This window comes from Gastrolobium bilobum, unplaced genomic scaffold (assembly GCF_033153095.1).
Source record: "Gastrolobium bilobum isolate Gb01-03AN ecotype WA unplaced genomic scaffold, APGP_CSIRO_Gbil_v1 utg11595, whole genome shotgun sequence".
Classification (NCBI taxonomy): domain Eukaryota; kingdom Viridiplantae; phylum Streptophyta; class Magnoliopsida; order Fabales; family Fabaceae; genus Gastrolobium; species Gastrolobium bilobum.
The window spans coordinates 319,752-343,444 of record NW_026898316.1 but is presented as its reverse complement, the minus strand read 5'-3'; the positions used below and the strand labels follow the sequence as shown (position 1 = coordinate 343,444).

At 32.1% G+C, this 23,693-nt stretch overlaps 1 protein-coding gene across 3 annotated transcripts; it reads left to right on the top strand.

The window, feature by feature from the left end:
* The first annotated feature begins 1,045 nt into the window (after positions 1-1,045).
* Positions 1,046-10,114, top strand: LOC133314803 (protein MEI2-like 4). Of its 3 annotated transcripts, XM_061516321.1 has the most exons (16): positions 1,046-1,431; positions 1,541-1,637; positions 2,391-2,560; positions 2,773-2,824; positions 3,789-4,118; positions 4,453-4,865; positions 4,974-5,132; positions 5,323-5,439; positions 5,538-5,674; positions 6,006-6,088; positions 6,169-6,576; positions 7,045-7,678; positions 8,091-8,175; positions 8,266-8,334; positions 8,468-8,647; positions 9,449-10,114. In XM_061516321.1, exons 3-16 carry the CDS (start codon positions 2,483-2,485, stop codon positions 9,593-9,595), a joined length of 2,892 nt encoding a protein of 963 aa, XP_061372305.1. In that variant the 5' UTR covers positions 1,046-1,431; positions 1,541-1,637; positions 2,391-2,482; the 3' UTR covers positions 9,596-10,114. The 3 variants fall into 3 exon arrangements, with proteins under 3 accessions (XP_061372305.1, XP_061372306.1, XP_061372304.1); XM_061516322.1 differs by having other exon boundaries at positions 1,046-1,637; positions 6,175-6,576; XM_061516320.1 differs by having other exon boundaries at positions 1,046-1,637.
* Positions 10,115-23,693: the final 13,579 nt, after the last annotated feature.

The following is a 23,693-nucleotide window of genomic DNA, read 5'->3' as shown; positions in this document are numbered from 1 at the left end:
TGTGCTATTTTATTTTATGAAAGGAAAGCTTGTCTAATGTCTCCAAATTTCACATGCTGTTGCAGCTTAATATCATGGAGTAATGGATACCTTGCTGGATTATGATGTTACTGATGAAGATCTTTTAATAATACTCTTCTTTTCCTTGTCTTGAGGGTGGTTTAAAAGATTTTTAGATAAATGACATTCTCTTGTAGACTTTATTTCAGCATCTGGTAATTATATTTTTCTTATTTTCTTCATTTCTTTGACTCTATTCCTCTGTGATATACATTCTAGAGCTGAGTATTATGTTGACTCTTTCTTGTTTGTCATTTTTTTCTTATGAGCAGTACTAGTGCATGCATGAATGGAACTTTTTTTGCTCTATACAATTATTTTTTTTGCTTAGAATCTACGGTGGGAGGCTTACAAGGCTGTAGGCCATGTCAGACTTTCTTATTTTTAAAAAATGGGCCGAGCTTGGCTTACATATAAAGCCTTTGATAGGCTAGATAGCCTGAATTTTTTTGACGTAAGCTAGGGCCAAAAAGGCCAAAGCCCAGCCCATTTACAACCCTACGTGATGGCACGATCATTTTTTTTTCACAAAAGGTAAATTACACAATCATGTATATAGAAATTTTCTAGGCGCTCTATTTTATATTAAAAATTACAATAAAATATTTTACCAAATAAGAAAATATCGGAAAGCCAGTTGTATAAACAAAGTTAGGTATGAAACTAAGTTGAACTTGATCTAACAAGAAAAGAAAAGAATCAAACCAATTTACAGCATACGGCACCTAAAGGAAAAAAATAAGAGAAGCCAAAAAGGAATACGTGGGTTCATTAAAAACAAACAGGTTACGTCTTATCAAAACACAAGATAAGAGATATGCTGCTTGTACGTATATATAGGGTAAGAGTCCGAATTTCAAAATCTGTTTCAAGGTTTTCGAGTCATGTGTGTGTTGTTCAATTTCATTTTATTATAGATTTATATACAAACCCAAAAAAAATACATACGGCGCAAAACCAGCGCGTATTTAGTATTTATTGATTTTAACAATTTACTTTTTAATATTTTAATTAAAGCCACCTAACACGCTTTTTTTTTTCTCTCCCTCTCTTTCTTTCTTTCCCTGTCACAAGTCTCTGTTGTTTCGTTGTCTGATCTCTCTCTCTTTCTCAATCAGAGAATAACCGGCGAGCTTAATCTCGCCGGAAAATTGCCCTACGCTGGCCGGAATCTCCATTTTCTGATTTGAGTTCCGAATTGCGGTTCCTTTCTCTTTCTAGCAAGTTTTCTTGCCAGTGTTCGGGTCCCTAGAAATAATCAAAAAGGAAAAAAAATAAAAAAAATAAATTCTGCGTCTGCACCTGTCATGCTTTTCTTCTATTATTGTGGGATGCGATTATCAAGAAAGCAATGCTAAGAGAGGAGATGAGGTTTTTGAACAATATCTGAGATCCCCTAATTCTGAATTCTTTATGCTGTAAACCTCCTACAAGATTCAATATTTTTCCTTGTTTTTTTTTCTGTCTCTTTATTCTCAAGTTGCCTATGAGAAGTTTGTTGAATTCTGCGGAGGAACAGAGGAAGAAAGAGTTTTGGAGTTTTTTTTGTGCTGGAGAGAGATTGTGTTTAAATTGAGGTGAGAATTTTGTCTGGTTTGACATATTATAATTTTTGTTTATTTTGGTTAAAAAAAGCCATCTCTTTTGAACTGGTTTTCTCTTGGTGCTGCTGACTTTTGAAGTTTATGTTGTGTTCATAACTGTTTCTTTCTTTGAAAAACTAGATTTTTTTTAACTTGATCTGTTGATGTTCAAGGCTTTTCCTGTGAAATTCCCTTGTCTCCTTACGAAAACCAAGTTAGATTATTGTAAACTCAAGCTAGATGCCTTTTTTCTTCTTTTTTTTTAATTTTTAATTTTCTTGCAAAAAAGGAAAGCTGCCAGTTGTTCTTTTTGTACAGTTGAATGGGAATTTCCTAATTTCTATGGATGGTTTCGTTTCAATTTACTGCATTTTCTTGGCAACCAAATGGTCCAATTGTATTAGGTCGTTGGTAGGTGAGCAACGAGCTTTCTTCTTTTCCAAATATCATCCCTTTTCCGGTGATATTTAGTTGAAGATGCAACTATTTTCGGCTTAGTTTTTGTATCAATCTCTTTGAATTTCGCAATTAGAATCTAGGTAGCAGATTTTAATTTAGTTGGTTTTTCCCCTCTTCTCTTTTTTGTTTGGGGGAAATAGTTAAGAACTTAAGATAAATATGCTTTCTGGGTCTGAGATGGCCTTTAGTTTTTTTTTTGGGTCACCAATAACAGTGTTGGTTGGAGTGCTATATTCACTGTCATCTGCAGTTTCCATTGTCAAACAAATGACCTTAAATTTCCAACAGATGATGATGAGTAGAGTCTAACGTAGCTAGCAAGTGAGGAGCTTTTCGGCAATATTTTGCTTTTCCAGATTTTCTGGACTCTGAGCTGCAGGATGCCTTTTCAAATCATGGATCCGAGGGACGTTCCTGCCTCATCCCACTTTTTTGATGACATTTCCTTTCGTTCTGAGGTATTTATTATCCTGTCTGTCTCATTTTAGATTTCTGAACTTCTATAACATGACCCCAAGAATTTAATGATCATCAGTTCCATAAAACATTGTATAGTTTTAGACTCGGGGTCTTCTTTTTCAAAATGTTGTTCAACTTCTCTATGACTCAAATACTATTGCCGTTATGACCTGTTGGTTTTCTGAACTTGTCTTGAACTTTTTTTGGGCAGAGGAATGTTGGATTGCAGAAGCCAAAATCCATTCATGACCAATACCCAAAAGGTGAGGACCAATCAGCCCATTATTTGTCCAAAATAGTCCTATATGTTGTACTGGTTTGCTTGCTAATTCCATCATTAATGCCCCAAGTTTTTTAACTAACAAATATTTATGATCGAGACATTTAATGAGCTATTCAAGCTTCAGTTCAGTAATTGACTAGTCACTTTTTTTTGGATCATTTGTCTGTATGTATATCTTTCTGTATACTTTATATGATACCTCACTTTACATTTCCATTTTTTGGACTTTTCGGCCAATATTTCTCTCCATCCTGTTCCAAATTTCTTATAAATGTTTGGGTGCACACGGACTAAATGATTATCAATGTAACTAGCAATTAGCCTTAATGAGTAATTGTCAAATTCTACAAATAATATGTGTTTCCGTTTGTGATGATAAATTGATAATACTTTACTGTTTTGGGACTTTTTAGTCTATGTTCTCCTCACTTTCTGCTTTCAACAATACATAATTCTTTTGTTGCTCCTGATATAATGAGTATTGGTTATCAATGTAGTAAGTACTTTGAAAATGAGTGGTTGATGTAAAGCCAAAAACTAATACTTTTGTTTCAGTTTGTGGTAAATACCTAATTGCTACCATTTTTACTGAAAGTCTGAAATAATACCTTAATAATGCATGATAAGTGTCCACTATGTTCTTGCAACTTTTTAGTTGTGGTATAGTTATTAGCTGGGATAATAATGGTGGTTTCATGAGTATAGATGCTGCAGTTGCACTCTACCGTATTGAAGCTCATATACGTGTTTTTGGTACTGATGTTAGTTGTGATTTCATGGCTTTTTATCATGCTAATTTTGAATGTAGTAATATCCCCCTCAAATTTTGAGTGTGCATCCGTATTTGTGTTTGTTCATGATGCATGTGTATCAATATCTACTTTATTTGCAAAACATGCTACTAATTGCTGGATAAGTAAGTTATGCTATATTCATTTTATCAGGAAAGAATGGAATGGTAGCATCGCCTGGCAACATTCTGAATGCTTCTTCATCCCTTGAAATAAATGCAAAATCTGGCTTGCTGATGTCGCAGACTAGTCTATCTCGGGAAAGTATAGAAAAACTACGTTTTGGTGGAGAAGAAGACAATGTTGATGTTTTGAAGGATTCGAAGGAATCGTTACATTATCATCCCAGATCGTGGTCTGATGTGTGTATGCAGTCAGCACCTACCTCATATGGTTTAATTGGGAACAAGATTGTCACCAATGCTGCCCCTTGTGAAAGTAGTCTATTCTCAAGCTCACTGTCTGAGATTTTTAACCAAAAGTGTAAGAACTTGTTTCATGCATCCTGAGAATGCATGTATAATGGGTATTACAGCATAGTTAAGTGATCAGTATTGATGCCCTTTCATAGTTTCATCTTTCTAATACTTTGGAAACAATATTCTGTTGCATCACTTTGCTTGGGTATCATCATTGGATGTATTAGCTTAAATGTTTGCTTTATTGCTCAATGTAGCAGAAAAAAAGAAGGGCACCTCACCCCAACCCCCACCTCACCCACTCAGAAAAGTTATATTTATTTGTTTAAGATTTTCTGATCTTACTTTAGTTGAATTGATGTCCTTATCTGTGTGTTTATATGCATATCTTGGTGCAGTGAGGTTACCGAGGAATAATGTTCTGTCTGATCGGCCCATTACTGTTGGTTCCCTTCCTGAGGAAGAACCGTATAAATCTCTTGAAGAAATGGAGGCTGACACTATAGGGAATCTCCTTCCTGATGAAGATGATCTGTTTTCTGGTGTTGTTGATGAGTTAGGATATGGTTCTCATGTCAGAACAAATGATGACTTCGAAGATTTTGATCTGTTTAGCAGTGGTGGAGGCATGGAGCTAGAAGGAGATGAACATTTGACTTCAGGCAAAAGTACTAGTGGTCTGGATGGAGATTGTGTTTTCTTGGGAGGTTCTAAAGGAAAACTTCCTTTTGGTGAACAGCCTTCTAGAACACTTTTTGTTAGAAACATTAATAGCAATGTAGAAGACTCTGAGCTGAAGGCTCTCTTTGAGGTGTGTCTTTATTCTTCTTTGCTGCTAGATGTTATTTTGGAATTCTCAGGAAGCATTTCATACCATTAATCATATTATTTAAATGGACTATTATATTTGTTCGGACAGCAATATGGAGATATCCGAACCATTTACACAGCCTGTAAGCATCGTGGGTTTGTTATGATTTCTTATTATGACCTAAGGGCAGCACAAAATGCAATGCAAGCACTTCAAAATAGGCCATTGAGGTCTAGGAAACTTGATATACACTATTCAATTCCAAAGGTATATTCCCAATTACTTGTCTTGTATGCATATTCCATTTCCATTACTGTCATTTGGATTAAGTTGTTTGTGCTATTGCTCTTCTTATCATCTTAGTATTACTGCTATGTGCTTTGCTTTTTCAATTGCTTCATTTTCCTACTGTTTTATGCCTTGCTTATAGACGTATCTTAACTTGCTGACATGTTAGGTCAATGCTCCAGAGAAAGATATCGGCCATGGTACGCTGATGCTATCTGGTCTTGATTCATCTGTTCTAAATGATGAGCTTAAAAAGATTTTTGGATTTTATGGAGAAATTAAAGAAGTAAGTTTTTCATTGTTGGTATTCACCCATTTTAGTTGCTTGTGTTTTATGAAGATAATGCGAGATTCCTTAAATAAATACTATGTCTTTAATTGCAGATCTATGAATATTCAGAAATGAATCATCACAAATTTATAGAGTTTTATGATGTTCGAGCTGCAGAAGCCGCTCTTCGTGCATTGAACAGGATTGACATTTCAGGGAAGCAGATCAAGCTTGAACCTTGCCATCCTAGGTTTGCAACATGGTGGCTATACCCACTTTTATTTTATTTTTTAGATTTGATTTCTTCTCTAATTTGTTGTAGATCTGTTAACTGTTTTCTGCATATTATGTGTGCCTTTCTAAATGATGTTTTGTACATTAATAGCAACATTGATGTAGAACACTTTTTGTGAACATTTTGGATATGCATATTAATTTTTACCTCCTTTAATAGTTTTTTTTTTTTTTAGTGGTTAATGGAATGCAAAGTTGTTATAGATAACCTTGATGGAAAAATAGTTACACTTTCCTTCTAAGATTATTTTCTTCTGTTAACTACCGTGGAAACCTTGCTTTTGTAGTCTGATGCAGCATTCTTATAAGGGGCAAGATGAACGAGATCTTGGTCAAAGTATTATTGACAACTTATCATTAGGACAGAAGGGTAAGACTTTATCTGCCTCATCTTATTTTTTTTCCCAGGAAGCAAATTCTCTTTTTGGTCTCACTAGATATCATTTACAGCAACAGTGTCTTCTGGAGTAATTGGATCTGGCTGCTTGGAAAATGGATATAGTCAGAGATTTCAATCTGGAATGCGGCAACCTTTGAATGCATTTATTGATAATGCATTCTTTCATGTGAATTCTGGCATTCACAACACTGGGATAGGGGCATCTGCTGGAAAAGTGTCTGGCATTTGTGAGTCCAGTAACTTTGTTGATGCAATGAAATTTGCATCTAGTCCGAGCTTTCATCCTCATTCCTTACCTGAGTATCGTGATAGTTTGGCTAATGGTAGTCCTTATAACTTTTCAAGCACCATTAGCAACATGACTAGCAATATAGGTACTCCAGCAACAGAAGCCTCTGATGGCGTGCATATTCAGGGAATGAGCACAACTGGGAACTTAGCAGAATTTAATGTAGGAGGTGAGTGCGTCAGATGTTTATGTGCCAAGAAAGCTTCATGTCTAACATTTCTTTTTGTGCAACAGTTTTGAATAGATAAATTATTACAGCAAATAAATTTTTTTGCTTGAATGGCATCCTAGCAATTTAAAACTTTATAATGATGGGCTTGATTGTTAATGAAGATGCATAAGGTTTTCATTCTTCCCATGAGTTTTTAATAACACCAAAGTTATTTTTTCTTTTTTGGTAATACACAATGTTAATTAGGATTCAAAAGTCAAACTAACGATGTGCATGAATTTAGAGTTGCCTGGCTATTTGTGATTAAGCTTTCTGAATTGAATATGGGTTTTCAAATCAGCTTTTGTACCAACTACTAGGTAATTGAAGATGGGTAATTGTAGGCTGAACATAATTGTAATGTGAATTCAATAGTTTTACATTTGAATCCTGGTATGAATTCCTTGCTTTATTTTGGGTCATCAGGAAATGAGATCCGCCCACATCATGGACTTTATCATATGTGGAACAGCTCCAATTTGCATCAGCAACGGTCATCAAGTACCATGATTTGGCAGAAAGCACCATCCTTTGTTAATGGTGCTTGTGCTCCATGCCTTCCACAGATGCCAAGCTTTGCTAGAACACCGCCTCAAATGCTGAGAACTCCACATATGGACCATCATGTTGGATCAGCACCAGTTGTTACAGCCTCACCCTGGGAGAGGCAACATTCTTACTTGGGAGAGTCCCCCGAGGCTTCTGGTTTTCGGTTGGGTTCTCTAGGAAGTGGAGGTTTTCATGGTTCCTGGCAGTTGCATCCACTGGATTTTTCTTCTCACAACATATTTTCTCATGTTGGCGGGAATGGCACTGAACTGACATCTAATGCTGGGCAGAGCTCTCCTAAGCAGTTGTCACATGTTTTCCCTGGGAGACATCCTATGACTTCAATGTCAAAATTTGATTCTACCAACGAACGAATGAGAAACCTATATCACCGTAGAAGTGAAGCAAACACCAACAATGTTGATAAAAAACAGTATGAACTTGACCTAGGTCGCATATTGCGTGGGGAAGACAGCCGAACTACACTTATGATAAAAAATATTCCCAACAAGTATGTCAATTGTCTCCCTAGCTTTTTGAATCTTTCTGCTGTTTACTGTGTTATCTTTTCATTTTCTGACTACAACTTAATTTTGAACTGGTAAAATTGTTAGTTACCTTAAGGCCATTATTTTTTATAGATAGTTTTAAGATCTGGAATTATTAACATAAATATGTATTTTACATTTAATGGTCTTATCCAGGTTGACAATTGAGCATATGGCTCTTGCCTTTTTCATTTTGAAGCATTAGAACTCTTGATTGCTTTCACTTCGGTGGACACTTATGCATGCCTGTGCACATTTGACATTTTGTTTTTATATTGATCAATCAGTGTTTAGAGGCAGTAAAGAATTCAAACTGCTGTGCACTGGTCTCTTGATTTGACCTATTTGTCTATTTTGTTTGTTATTTTTTGATAGGTATACTTCAAAGATGCTTCTTGCTGCCATTGACGAGCAATGTCGCGGAACTTATGATTTCCTGTATTTACCAATTGACTTCAAGGCAAGTATTTTTGTTTTTTGGTTGGCTGATTCTTTCCTGTTGAGAAGAAATCATAAATATGTTTCTAATTCAATTCTACGATGATTGCAGAATAAATGTAATGTTGGCTATGCTTTCATAAATATGACTGATCCTGGTCAAATTATTCCTTTCCACCAGGTTATTTTGAAGTTCTTACATAACATTAATTTGAGTTATTTATCTATGTGCTATGAATTTTGAGTTTTTCTTTTTCTTTTTTTCTTTTGCTTCTTCATGAATTGATGGAACTAAACAATAAGAACTTGTGCAGGCTTTTAATGGGAAAAAATGGGAGAAGTTTAACAGTGAAAAGGTAGCCTCACTTGCATATGCCCGGATTCAAGGAAAGACTTCTCTTGTTGCTCATTTCCAGAATTCAAGCCTGATGAATGAAGATAAACGTTGCCGCCCTATTCTCTTCCATACGGATGGCCCAAATGCTGGTGATCCGGTAAACATGCTTGTTCTTTAGCTGAACTTGTTTTCCAGTTGCTAACTTCAGTTTATATCAGAGCTACTGCATTACCTCTATGCTTCCCTGTTACGAACCCAGAAATGGGTCTGAGTTTTCAGAGTTAAAGATGGGTAAAACATGTTATCAAAAAAAAAAAAAAAAAAGATGGGTAAAACAGAGAGAGAAAAGGAAAAAAAAATATTTCTGGTGGTGTTTTTTGAACAAAAAAGGATAGTAATCTTCTCCAAGGATAGTGTTTATGGGAACTTGTTGCGCTGGTAGAAGTAAAATGCAAATCACATGACAGGCTTCTCTTTTACCCCAATAAAATGTTTGCTTTCTCATTTACATGCCAAATCTTTTCACCTTTAAACTAGCTCCCGACATTTAATGTTAACACACTAGGTACCTATATTTTTAATTCATGAGTGGTAGTATTTCATATACAACAGAGAGGACATTTGATATAGTTAGATAGGCTTAAACTAATTCCAAAGTATAGTGGTAATAATTCCTGCTAGAAACAGCTTCTTGTGGGAATAATCTTTAGATGATTATGTCTTGCACGTAACAACTAAAGCGTACTTGAGCTTGTTTTGATGGCAATAAGATGCAATCCGTTTCGGCTGTTTAAACCTTTTCTTGCATGATGTGCACCTGTACAGATTGTGCTTTCCATTAAAATGCCATGGTTCCAACTAGAGGGGGATAACAGAAATTTCATTTTGATATCTAGTTCTTTTGGTGATATCCTATCCTTACCCCTGGGACAAAATTGACCTATTTTTTTCTCCACAGGAGCCTTTCCCCTTGGGTGCCAATATTAGATTGAAACCTGGAAAATCTCGTACTTCTGGCAATGAAGAGAATCGCAGCCAAGGGAGTCCTTCAACATTGGGTGGAGAAGAGTCTGCTAATGGAATAGACTCTTCATTGAGCACTTAAAGAAACTCTGATTGATTTAGCATGGGGCACTAACTATTCAATGTTGCACCATAATGTCATATCAACCCCCCAAGTCTGTATATTGACATTTTGTTTTTTATTTGAGAGCCGGGAGGAAAAGTGGCTCACAATTTTTTGCCTATAGAGGAGCCTTACACAAGTTTTCAGAGGCTAAGAAGGTACATAACCGTCACTGATTTGTAGTATTTTCTTTATTTTGCTAAATTTTTACACGGAGTCCTGCTACCAACTCAAGTTTAGAGAATGGCTTAACTGAAGCTCAAAATTTTGGCTAGCTGTGAACGGATGATGTCATAATTTGCATAAGTTCTCGTCATTGTGGGGTGCAAGGGGACTTTGCTGATTTAGTTTTTCATTATTGTTGTCTTCTTGTTCATATGTAATTTTGTTTTGTTTTTTTAGTTCCGGGACTTTCGTTTTTAGAAGTGACTATGATCCGTTTTTGTATGTAGAAGTGACTCTTGTTAGAAAAGAGATTTAATTGCAGCATTTTAGTAATACGTTACTTTTTTTTTTTTTTTTTGGTTGAAAGTTTTACGTTGCTTTACTATTTCAGATATTGCTATTTCTCTTGCAATCTCTGAATTCTTACGGAGTTACGACCAAATCTATTACGCTTACGAGATCTATTTGTCTCTCAGCTGTAAATAGTGCAAACTGTTGTTTTCTAGAACATGTTTTGGTTCAAGCATAAAAAGTTGATTAGTTTTTATACTAAAAATAGCTGCTTCTTCTTTTTTAGTTATTGTTTGAGTGTTCTTATTATCATTTTTACATTATTTTAAATGCTTTTGGGGGTAACTATGCCTATATCCTGAATTATTATGGGTATATATGACAAATATTCTGTTTTGTGATCTTGTTTATGAAGAAAAATACTTTTTTTTTATTTGTACTAAAAAAAATACTTTTTTTTTTCTTCCTATTCTGGTGTTTGGAAACGAAGAATAATTTTTTTTTTTATGATTTTTTATCAAATACAATTTTTTAAAAATAAATTGTTTTTATTAAAATTAATTTTTAACCATTTTTGTCCAAAATTAAAAAAAAGAGTAAAAGATATTTTTTGATAATTTTATCGTGGGCACCTTATCCGTAATTTAAAGTTTAAATAGTTTTGTAAAATGTTTAAGAGAGCGTTTAGTAGAGGAGAAATTTTTTTTTAGTCGGAAATTTTAATTTTTAAAAATATAATTTTTATATTCAGTTTATGATAATATTCGTAAATTTCAAACTTAGAAAAATTCGATTTTTGGAAAATCTTGAAGAATCCGCGTATCAAAATGCTCCCTAAGAAATTCTTACAAAGTGAGAGGAAGAACTCAATTTTTTTTTTTGATACAGAACTCAGTTTTCATTTCTGCAAAAGTGAGTAAATTATGGGATAATATCTTCTACTTATTTTTTGGGTTTAATGTGTCTCCTTTTAAAGGAGGTAAGCTGTGCATCTTTTTAGTTTTTTATTCTATGTACTCCTGGTAGTAGTATATAGTTATAATATGAAAAAAATTTATTTTATTTTTTATTTTTTACGTTACCTGATGTGACTGAGGAGAAAAAAAGAAGTATTATTTCATGTTATAACTATGTATTATCGGGAGTACATAGAGTAAAAAAATTAAAAGGACACAACTTACATTTTTGGAAAAACTTCAAAAACACCCCTGTAACTTTACTCATAATTATTTACTCTTTTTTCAAAATTTTGAATCATTTACCCTGACTTAAAGTTTTTTTATCATTTAGCCTACTAAGTGAGGAAGGTAATGATAAAAAAAATATAAGTCAGGGGATAAGTGATAAAAAAAACTAAACAAGGGTGTAAATGATTCAAAAAATTTGTGAGGGGGTAAGTGATAATTAAGAAAACTCATAGGGTTTTTTTTTGAAGTTTTTCCTATATTTTTTTAAAGCACAAATAGGTTTCCCTATCTTTTTTCATATCTACCATACATATTATTTTCTAACACTTTTAGATCAGAATTTCAACTAACTTTTACCATTTTTCTCTCCTCTTAATATTATGACCTAATGCTGTTGGAGAGTGGTAGATAAGATAGGCATAAGAAAAAAGGTAGAATAACTTATCCCGTAAATTATATATTGAAGTTCCTATTTAAATTGAGATATGTTATTCTACTTATCTTTTTTTATGCCTACTTTATCTATTACTCTCGTATATCGTTACATCAGAATTTCCAGAGGAGAAAAAAATGATAAAAGACTAATAGAGATTTTGATATAATAATATTAAAGAATGGTAGGTAAGGTAAATATAAAAGAAATTGTGGAATAAACTATACATGGAGTTCACATAATAACACCACGTGCTAGTAAGTAAACTAATAAACTTGTTAACAAGCAAACCTTTGGTGCTGTTGATGCACCATGCATCGGTCCCAAAAAAGCAAAAAAGTTGAGCTAGAGATGGATTAAAAATAAAAATGTGGGTTTAAAAAAATTAGTTTTTCTAAAAAAAAGATGTACCCAAGTGGGTACATCCCATGTATAGAAGAAAATTCTGAAATATATACCGAAGCACAAGAGAAATATTAAAAAAAATTAAGAAAAAAACCCGACTAGTAATAAGGGAATAATTGTATATAAAATACTTTTATCAAAAGAAAATTATTATAATGAAGCAACAAAGAAAATGAATTTTGGAGCATAGAAAGAAATATCTAATTAAAATTAACTTAATAGTTTAAAGTTGTTCATTAAATATATGAATATGTTTTTTTATCTACTTTTCGGATATAATTACGGTTAAAAAGCACATATTTTTACTTAGGCAAAAAAACCTTCATTTAATAAAATTTGTTAAATATAAGTGCGGTTAAAAATATATATTATCTTGCTTTTTTTGTCCAGAGATAAAGTTATCTCACAAGAACTCAGGAGTATTCTGAAAAGGAATTATTGTATGCAGCCACATCAGCATTAAAGACCCTTTTAGTGTACATGATAAAAAGAATATGATAGGATAATTTATTTTATAATTTATTTTATTCTTTGTTTGGTGAGCCTAAAAGATAAGATAAGCTCATCAAGTTGAGTTATTTTATCATGTCCAAAACTTGATAACTTATTCGGAGAGGGGCTTGGGTTAGAAACCAATAAAATATAATAGTAAAATTTATTTTTTTTATTTCTCAACTCATCCCTAGAAAATGAAAGCTTTCTTTTGTAAGCCAAACTCTTTCTCATCCATCTTGTTCGATTTTCTTGCCCGTTTCATATTAAATCTTAAATTTTTCAGCACTTTTAACTCTAACAAATAAAAAATAGAAAACACAGATTTGCAATCGAATCAGGGGAAGTCGCGTTCAATAATCCTAATTGACGAACAATGGAAGCAAATATGAAAAAAACCCTAGTGAATTTTTTCTTTTCCCTTTAGGCTTCTGGTTCTCATTCTCACTTCTTAAAAAAACACATTATCATTAATGATTTTACAAATTTTTTTATGAAGGATATTATAGACTTATAGTCCATTTATATCATATCCTAATAATATCTTCTTCACTTCAAACACATGATATAATAACATAATATAATCCTATCATACTAATATTTCAGTGCATATTAAATACAAGATATGATATATACTTATCCAATTTATATCTTTTTTTATCATTACATATCAAATACAAGATATAATATATGATTATCCGATCTATATCCTTTCTTATCATTATTCATTAATTTATATTATGAAATTGGTTCGCTGTTAGTATAAGGTTACTCTTTTAATTTATATGGTTTATACTTTTTCACAGTGCCGTTAGTTTTGTTTTCTTAATTTTAATTATGGGTAAAGGATTTATCCCGTCAATAGAGATAAGTTATTTCCGGTGAGACCAAATGACGTCAATTTGAGACGAAAATCAAAGTGTTTTTATAATTATAATATATTGGAGGGTTATTTTAATCTTTACCATTATAATTTTTTAATCTTATAATCTACAAACGATATCGTTTTGAATTCACTGAAGAAAATTTTATCTCCAATAACCGGAGAAATACTTTCCCCCTTAATTATTCATTTGAACTAAAATTTTAAATTGTTATTCATGTTTTTATTATTTATTCTTTTAATCTGTAATTTGTAAAATAATATCAGCTAACTTAACTATATTAAGGATAAGGGGGAAAAAGATGAAAATAAATTACAATGTAAATAAATATAGGACAGTTCTTTTTCATTGACTTAAGTACTTTACGGAGTGAAATGCAGAGAAATTCTTATAATATTTATTTTTTTAAATTTATATATATAAATGACAATTGATATTATTTTATGAACTTAAAAAGATGAAAATAAATATAAGGACCAATGTTATTAAACCCGACTCGATTATTGATCCAGTTGAGGTACTGGATCACTGGTTCAATCGCGCGCATGACCCGATAAGTATATATAAATCTTTCATATAAATATACTTAAATACCGATAAAAAATGATACCATGCATTTTCAAATATTTTAATATGAAAAATAACAAATTACACATCATTGTCCAACAAAAGATCAATCAAACATATAATACTTGTGATACTTGTAACACCCCGTTCTAGAACCGGATTGTTATCATTACGTACGACATTAAGCGCAGTTACAATCACATTGGTTCAATTAGAAATCTGGATAAATTTTTCCTTTTTAAACAAGCCGGATTTAAAATAACCAAGTGCGTGATCATAACCATATATGCTTCGCGGAATAGTGGGACTAAACTTAATATTATATTCCCATTTTATTTGACAATATGTCGTTAAATGTCTTCATCTCTTTAATTATCAAATTAATTCTACACTCCTTTTGTGATTCTCATCTTCTACTATGTTATAGGATTTTTCATTAGCTACGCGTGGGTTCAAACCGCGCTCAAATCGGAGCACCGTAGCCAAGTTATGCATTTTCTAAGAAAAAGGATGCAAAAGCTCCGGGACCCCACGCCCATAGCGTGGGCAAACAGAAAGTTGGCGCCCCCAGCGTGGGAGTGGCGCCCCAAGCGTGGATGCTACTGTCTCGACTGGCCAATTGGCGCCCTCAGCGTGGGTTTTGGCGCCCCAAGCGCCACCCACAGGGCTGGATGCCCAAAAAAAATGATTTGATCTATCTATGATGTTTACCCCATAACTTGAGCTACACTCACTCAAATTACACCATTTTGGTCTCTATGGAAAGCTAAGAGAAATGTCTACAACTTCCATAGACATCAAGGTCCAATTCCATCATATAGGGTATGAAAATTGGTCAACCAGACAAGATATCTTTGTTTTTACATGGATTATCAACCTAATTGACAACATATAAATTTCCAATAAATAATTCTTAGTTCTTGCAAGATACTTTCACTCCAAAATAACATGCATACATATGTCTTCTTCACTTACAATATTACAACACATCTTAATTACAGAATAATGAGACTTAGCTTCAAAATACTATGATCATCACCTTAGTTCCCAACAACAAAGAGATACCACAAGAAATGAGCATAAGCTAAGTCCATCCAATAAAGCATGATATATATGTGATGATTTGCTTTCAAATGTAAATCCTATACATGATGTTTCTACATGTCATATACATAATCCCAAAAGTGCAACATCTTCATGCATCACTAATCCAAATACGGCCACTTGCCACTGGTGGCTCCTGCAGCATCCTTTCCTGAAAGGGGGTCCCCATAACACGGAGTGAGATATACGAATATACCCAGTAAATCAGGGATCCTTGGAGCAACTCTCCACCCATAGTTCCAAAAACAGTGTAATAGCAATAACAATAACAATGCAGTAAATACATATCTATGCAAAGTGTAAATAACATCTCTAGGAGAAATTTCTCAAGCTCTCAAGTTGTCCTAAGGATACTCAGATGCAAATAGTCCTACTGGCCAGCTAAACTACTAAGTATGATTTACGCATCGTCATGCAACATACCAACATAGGGAAACACCATCCTATGCCACACCAAATGCATACACATACGTATAACAAAGCATTAAACTATTTCATTGCATTTATATACACAATCACAACCACTACCCAATCAGGGCTTGGTGGAACAATCAAGAGAATTACACCCAAGGTCCGAAGGCTTACCTCAAAGCTTCCGTTCAACCTTTGTTCTTCACCAATCTCAACAATACTCTACTCCAAAACCAACACCAATGCCAAGGAGCTAATCGAGCTCCATCGCTTGCTCCAATGGCTGATCACTTAAGGTTGGTCCAATTGCCTCAATCCTAGACAACACAAGGATACAATCAATAACCAACCAAGCAATGGTTCAACAATGCAAGAAATTCCACAATTCCAAGCATAACATTTTTGACATTCTCAAAGTATTAACCAATGACTATCTAAGCTCATTTTCATTGATTAAATGCCATTACTAGCATTTTTCATAACATACACTAAGCTCCATTCTTCCCAGAACATAGCTAATCTACTCACATTTCATAAAACCCCCAAAGTACTATTCATAAAACCCTAACTCATGCAAAATCAAGAAATTTTGTGTGAAAGAGAGTGAAAACTTACCACCAATGGGTCACACAACCCTACAAGGTTGCTCCTCAAGCTTCCATGGAGGTAGAAGCTCCCAAAACCCCACACTTTCACAAAAGGGGCAAATTTTTGAGGGATAATATCTCTCTTCCCAAAGACTCCCACTCAAAACTAAGCCTTGATTAAGGATGAGGGGAAGAATCTAAGTGGTTTAGGCTTTTGAATCAACAAAAACGGTTAAGGATTGCTCACACTAGGGTTTTCCTCACCTTTCCTCTTCTCCTTCTCCTGCGTTCTTTCTTTCCTCTCTTTTCTCTTCTTTCTTCTCTTTTCTTTTCTGGCGACGGGAAATGGGAGGGAATGAATGGGTTCTTCTCATTTTAAGTCACTTACTTTAGTTAAGTGGCTTAATGTGGGTATTGGTTCATCTATCTATTCAACTCCAATAATTACCAAACTTTACCCAAAAGTCTGGAATATTTTTCTAGGAATATTTTCATTTTCATTTTTATAATTTGGGTACTTTTGCCTACACTCACTTATACCCCTTAATTTTTACAGAGTACACTTTTTACCTCCAAAGTGACTCCAATTCACTTAATTAGGCCCTATACTTAATTTTACTCACTAATACATGCTTAATTATTTAATTACATGTAATTTACTAATTAGTTATGTTAGGGCTATTATAATACTGATGTTTTAAGTTCAGTAGACGACATCTTTAACTATAAATCAAATCAAAATTCCTTGTATATTGCATAACCAAGATAATATCAGTGTTGTAGGTACATAATCTATATAAGTTAATAAGCTAAAGATCACTTAAATATTTCAAAAAAAGAAAACAAATCATTTGTGTGTGAAAGTAAAAAAAAGAAAAGGTGTCAACTGATGAGAATAAACCATTTTTTTTATGAACCACCGGGTCACTGGTTGAACCGACCGGGTCATCGATTTTTACAAAAACTAATCAATCACATATAACACCGGTTCTATAACATAGCCGATCTAATATGAAAATCGAACCAGTTACATAATGCAGAGAAGTTCTTATAATATTTTTTTAATTTCTATTTATATATATATATATATACATATATAGGAAAAAACTATTATCATATTACATGAGATAAAATTTTTCTCCTACACACTTCTATAACTGTGCCACCTTTTTCTTTTCTATTCTTTTCTTTTTTCAGGTGATGGAGCCCACAAATTTATCTCTATAACATGAGACAACTATCTCCTTTAACATGAGATTAATAAAACTCACACACACACATATATATATATATGGGGAAGGATCGGGTTACAATTTTTTTTACAAATTACACTAAGTATGACCGGTCATACTTAGTGTAGTTTGTAAACAAATTTTTTGTAAATATAACTTTTCATTATATATATATATATATATGGGCTTATCGTTTCTCAAACTGCTTGAGATATTTTATCTCCGGCTACTAAATCATAACATACAAAGATGTATCAACAGTGATAAAAGAAGAGAGAGAAAAAAGGAATCATAACCATTTAAAGGTGAATCAATTAATATAAGAAAATAAATAAACAAAACGACGTAGTTTTGGGGTAGCCAGAGATAAACTTATCTCAAGTTGCCGCAAAAATATATTTTTTTCTCTCTCTCTCTCTCTCTCTCTCTCTATATATATATATATATATATATAAATATATATGCTTTAATGTTTCTAAAGTGAATGTAGATAAGTTATTTACATTCGCTCCCAAAACGACGTCGTTTTGGGTTAAAAAATTAAAAAATTATAATGAAAAAGACTATTATAACCCTGAAATAAATTATAATTACAAAAATACCTTGATTTTTGCCTCGATAATGTAAGTAAAATATCTACATTGACGGTAGAAAAAACGAACTCGTATATATATATATTTGATAATTTGTACTTTGAAAATCTAAAGTCCACCAAACAATTTGTCCGACTATACGTGCCGGTCACTATCATGCATCCTTTGTTTAGTGGTTGACTCCATGACCATTTTTGCACGTTGACTTGGTGACATTAATTTTGGTTTACTAATCACCTAATGAGACCATACTTCCATTACGTTTGTCAACACGCTTTCTCGCAATAATATTTCTAAGGACTCGGAAAATTCCGATTTCTTTGTTATTCAAACCTGATAAGCATGTATATGATGGGTCAAAGGTCTTGTTTTGCTATGATATGGATCAACATATAGTTGTCCCATACAGGAGATGATCTGGTTAGAAGACCAGATCATGATCATCAGTCTGATTGGCATAATTAATCCGGTCCTTAGGACGCAGATTTTGATTCACCGGTCAAACTTTTGGACATTGTTTTAGTATTTTTTTATGGTATCCATTAAATATTTCATTGATTTCCGTTTTTTTTTTATAGAATTTTAAATATTTCATCTATTCTAAAATGATTGTCATTGACTCATTTTTACAGTTTTGATTTATTTCAAATTATCTGTGATTTTTAAAAACTGAGAACATAGCAATTAATTTTTGTAACTTTATCGCTATCGATCTTTTGATATATTTATTAAGTAGAGTAAGAGAACAAATATGGAATAAGGGGATTTATTATGATTAAATGAACTTATATTTTTTGAAAATAAAAAATATTTAATACTTTTTTAAACCTTGTACATAACCTTAAAATAACAATTATTTTAAGACTAAAAAGAATTCTTTTTATGAATTTAATATTTATTAAATATTAAATACTTAGGGTAAATAGTACTAAAGACCATATATAGAAATAAACGAATACCGGTACACAATTTACTACAATTAGAAAATAAAATTCACCATCCACTAGGATTAGCCTAGTGGTGTGGGGTGTGCGTTAGGTGTTTGTACTTTATAGTATAGTGGTGTGTGTTCAATTCCCGTGTAATACAAAAAAGAAAAAAGAAAAAAGAAAATAAAATTCACCTAATTATCTCATTTATTTGACCCACATGTTATTATTAATGTAAGATGATTCTTGGTATAGCAGGTACGAAGATTTAATACTGATGGGATCGGTACAGATTTTTGGATTTCTTCATTGATTATAAAATTAATCCAGTTCAAATCAGGATTATAATTAAGTACAACAAAACTTTAACTGTAAAGTTTTTAATACAGTTTAATTCGAGAAAACCGTATAAGCTGGATGAACATGCCAATTGATTCAAATTCTTGGTATTTAACAACAATAGTGGATCTCCACATTCTCTTTTTGAGTGTGGCCTCGCGTGCTGTTTTTATGCTTTTAAACACTAGTGAGTAGAGATGGTAAGCACGAGTAAAGAACAAATGAAAGGAAGGAGGGAGGGTGTGGGTGTGGGTGTGGGAGTGGGACAGTGAGAGGAAATGCTAAATGGTGGGGTGGGGACGTTGGGTGCACTAACTAACGAACGCGTTAATGAACATGGAAAAAAGAAGAAGATTAGGATCATGTTCATGCATGCTGTTGTACTTTTAGGGGATCAATAAAAAGCACGTCAAGCCTTGCAACCTATGCATGCTCCTTCGCTGCAAACATGCACGGCCAAATTTCTTCCTGACAGTTTAATTTTTTGTGACTTGTCTAGATCTGTTTGCTCTCTCTCTTTTTGCTCGGTATTTAAGTATGTGAATATCACAAATCCCAAGACGAAGCAAGTTCTTTCTTTCACATCTATTATTTTGCTTAACCGTAGAGACATGTAGACCTATGATTCCATGTATACTAGTACCATTTAAATCCAAAGCTCTTTGGAAAATAAAAAGGAAAACAATAATTGATGGTGTCTAAATAGATATATAGTACATTCCATTTGGTGTGGGGGAAAATCCTTAGTGCTTTTAGCCGTTTTAGTTTTAAATACTTCATTATGTGCTGGCCCCGATCGACTAGCTACTAGCTACCTATATGAGAAACATGATTGCATTGATCACTTTTTTTTTTTTTTTGTGTGTGAATGCATTGATCATCACTGCTTTCAGAAGCAAACAACGTGTTCTATGTTTATAACAAAATAACTCATCGTAATAATATCAGATAACACCTAGTAATTAGTACTGAGACCCAACTCAATGTTAAAAAAAATTCATATAATCGAAGGTGAAAACAGGAATTTGCTTTTTCGGGAAAGCACAATAAACAACCTCATTCTTGCAGAAACCGCTATGGAAAAAACGTGCAAAGAACGTAATAAAATGTATGAATTGCTTCAATTTTTTTAAGAAAAAGTGGAGACATTGATCATTATTAGGGACGATAGAGGGCCGGATTTGGGTTTCGTTTGATATAGAATTTTCTTCAACTTTATTAGAATTCGATCTTTGTACTAAATATTCCAAATTTAGTTTCTCTTGGGCTAAGTTTCTTATATGCATAATCATCACTTTTATCATAAAGCTTTTGTGTTCAAAGCAGTAGAGGATATTAGCAAAAATAATAATAAAGAGTAGTATCATCAGAGTTTATGCTTGTATACGAATCCGGATAAGCTGGCTTACTTAGAAGTTAGGTAGTGTTTGGTTCGGGAGAAATTTTTTTTTACTAGGAAAATGTAATTGATAGGCAAGTGGTTGGAAAGTGGGTTTGGTAGGAAAATGTAAAAAAAGTTGTTTGGTTGACCCAAATATTACCAGGGAAATTTATTTAAATATGCAAAATCTATGTTCGGAAGAAACTTTGCACCTATTTTTTCACTTCCTCAGTTATATCAAAATACCACATCTCAAGTGGTATTCTGTAACAGTGAATTTCATCTAAAAATCAACACAAAAGTCATTTTCCCATCTATCCTATTTGCCTAGTATTTTTTGAAAAAACCTGAACCAAACGTGGTATTTTCCAATATCCACTTACACTTTCCCATCAATCCCAAAATAAACCTTCAACCAAACACTACGAGGATGCTATCTAATTAGTTAGAAGTGTTTGATATATATATATATATATATATATATATATATATATATATATATATATATATATATATGGGTGGGATCTTTTGACACCAGTGTCAAATTTGAAATTTGACACCTCATCTGAGAGCTATTAGATCAAAAAAGATCAACGGCTCTGATTTGTAAGCATGTGAGACCATTGATCTTTTTTGATCTAACGACTCTCAGATGAGGTGTCAAATTTCAAATTTGACACCGGTGTCAAAGGATCATGTCTCTCTCTATATATATATAACGATAAGATCCTTTGATATCGGTGTCAAACTTTGAAATTTGACACTAAATCATAATCGTTAATTTCCGTCAATCAACGGTTATCATTTATTGAGAATTAATAATTAATTATTAAGTTTGATTCCCAATAAATGATAACCGTTGATTGGCCGAACTCAACAATTAGGATTTGATGTCAAATTTTTAAGTTTGACATTGGTGTCAAAAGATCTTGTCCCATATATATATATATATATATATATATATATATATATAAAATAGCTATAATTATTGAATCACACTTATTAATTAATTATTAATTTTTAATAAATTATAACCTTTAGATTAATGAAAAAATAACGGTTAATATTTGATGTCAAACATTTTAGTTTGACACCGATGTTAAATGATCATGTCATATATATATATATATATATATATATATATATATTGCATAAAAAATATAACAATCTCCTGTTTTAATAATATTTTTAATTTCATAATTAAAATGATACATTTAAATAATATAAAATAGTGATTATTTTAATTTAAAAAATATCTAAAATGAGAAAAAATTTATTTACAAACTTTTTTGTTTACAAATTTCAATTATATATTTCGGAGCATAAACTTGATTAGAAATACATTCCCAAAAATATACAATATAATTTGTAAATATATAAGAATTTCTCCTGCAGTCCTTTAACTCTTTTCTAAGGAGTCAGTTACTTTTTAGAAAAATACGAGTGTCATCATGTATTTACCTAATATGAACATGCTAAAATAAATAATATGGGAAAAAAGAAGGTAGAAGGTGCTGCTCCAACCATGTCTCTTTTTTGACTTCGTCACTCTCCTTTTCCTTGACTTTTTAGTTTGATTTCATCGTTAAATCGTTAATCATCTTAACGAACCCTATTCAATTCATCTCCTTTATTATATTTCATTCCATTTATTTTTATTCCATCATTTTTTTTATTAAACTTATAAACATTACCTAAAAAAGATTACTAATTAACCACAGAATGCAAACCCAAAAGCTGTACAAGCAATTCACTAAATTCTTCTTATACTATTAAGATTGGTCTAGAAATTTGGATAGTTTGCATGAGACTATAGGTTTAAACCTGATGTCATGATAACTCTTTTTTATATCATTTTGTAATCTTCGATATGATTTTGACATAATAATAATGAAAATGGGTTAGTTTTTTTTTCATATTACATAAAAATAATTTGGTGAATATATAGTTATCGTTGGCAAGCTAGTCTAATTTTCTGCCTATATAATTCTTTTACGATTTTTTTTATAGAAGTGAAAAATAAAAACATAACCTGATGTAATATACCCAAATCCCATCAGTATAACATTCCTAATGGCTTCCTTCTATCTAATTCTACCTTATGTTTAATTTTTAAATTTTTAAATTTTTTAAATATATCCACCAATCTATTCATTACCCGCCTACTTAGTTTGAGTAGTGTCAAACTCATTATAAAGGATAGTTCTCCCAATATTATTTTCTTGGCTTGAACTCGAGATGTGATTAAGGTCAACAAAATTCTTATATATATATATATATATATATATATAATATAGGATTTAATGTTTTTAAAGTTATTTATATTCACTTTCAAAATAACGTCGTTTCGAGTTTAAAAATTAAAAAATTTTAATAAAAAAAACTATTATAACCATGAAATAAATTATAATTACAAAAATACCTTGATTTCTGTCTCAAAACAATATTCAATTGGGCTTACTGTTGATAAGTTATCTACATAGAAAAAGTGAACCATATGTATATATATATATAAAAGTTGGATTCGTTTTTTCTGCGCAGATAAGTTATCTGCAGTAAGCCTAATACAACATCGTTTTGGGCGAAAATCATGGTGTTTTTATAATTTTAATTTATTTCAGAGTTATAATAGTCTTTATATTTATAATTTTTTAAGATTTCAATACCAAAACGACGTTGTTTTGAAAATAAATGCAGATAACTTATCTGCATTAATTGCAGAAATATTTTTTCCAAAGTTTGAATGTTTCTACTTTTGTTAAAAAAAAAATTTCTACTCACAGAGTCACATAACAATAAATAGATTCCATTATAAAAGGAAGATATTCCTGAATTTGACCGAATTTTTTTTCCAGAAGAAGTAATTTTCCTCAAACAGTGTTGATAGATTTTAGTTAATAGATCTTTTTTATTAAAAAAAAATGTTAAAAGAGGCTAAAACGCGTTTGTTTGTTTGTTTGTTTCTTTAAAATATCTTTATAAAAAGAAACGTAAATTGTGACAAAGTAACGCAAATTGCAAAGTAGATAAAATAATAGGATATTTCAGTGTGTGTGTGTTTTCTCGATGCACTAATT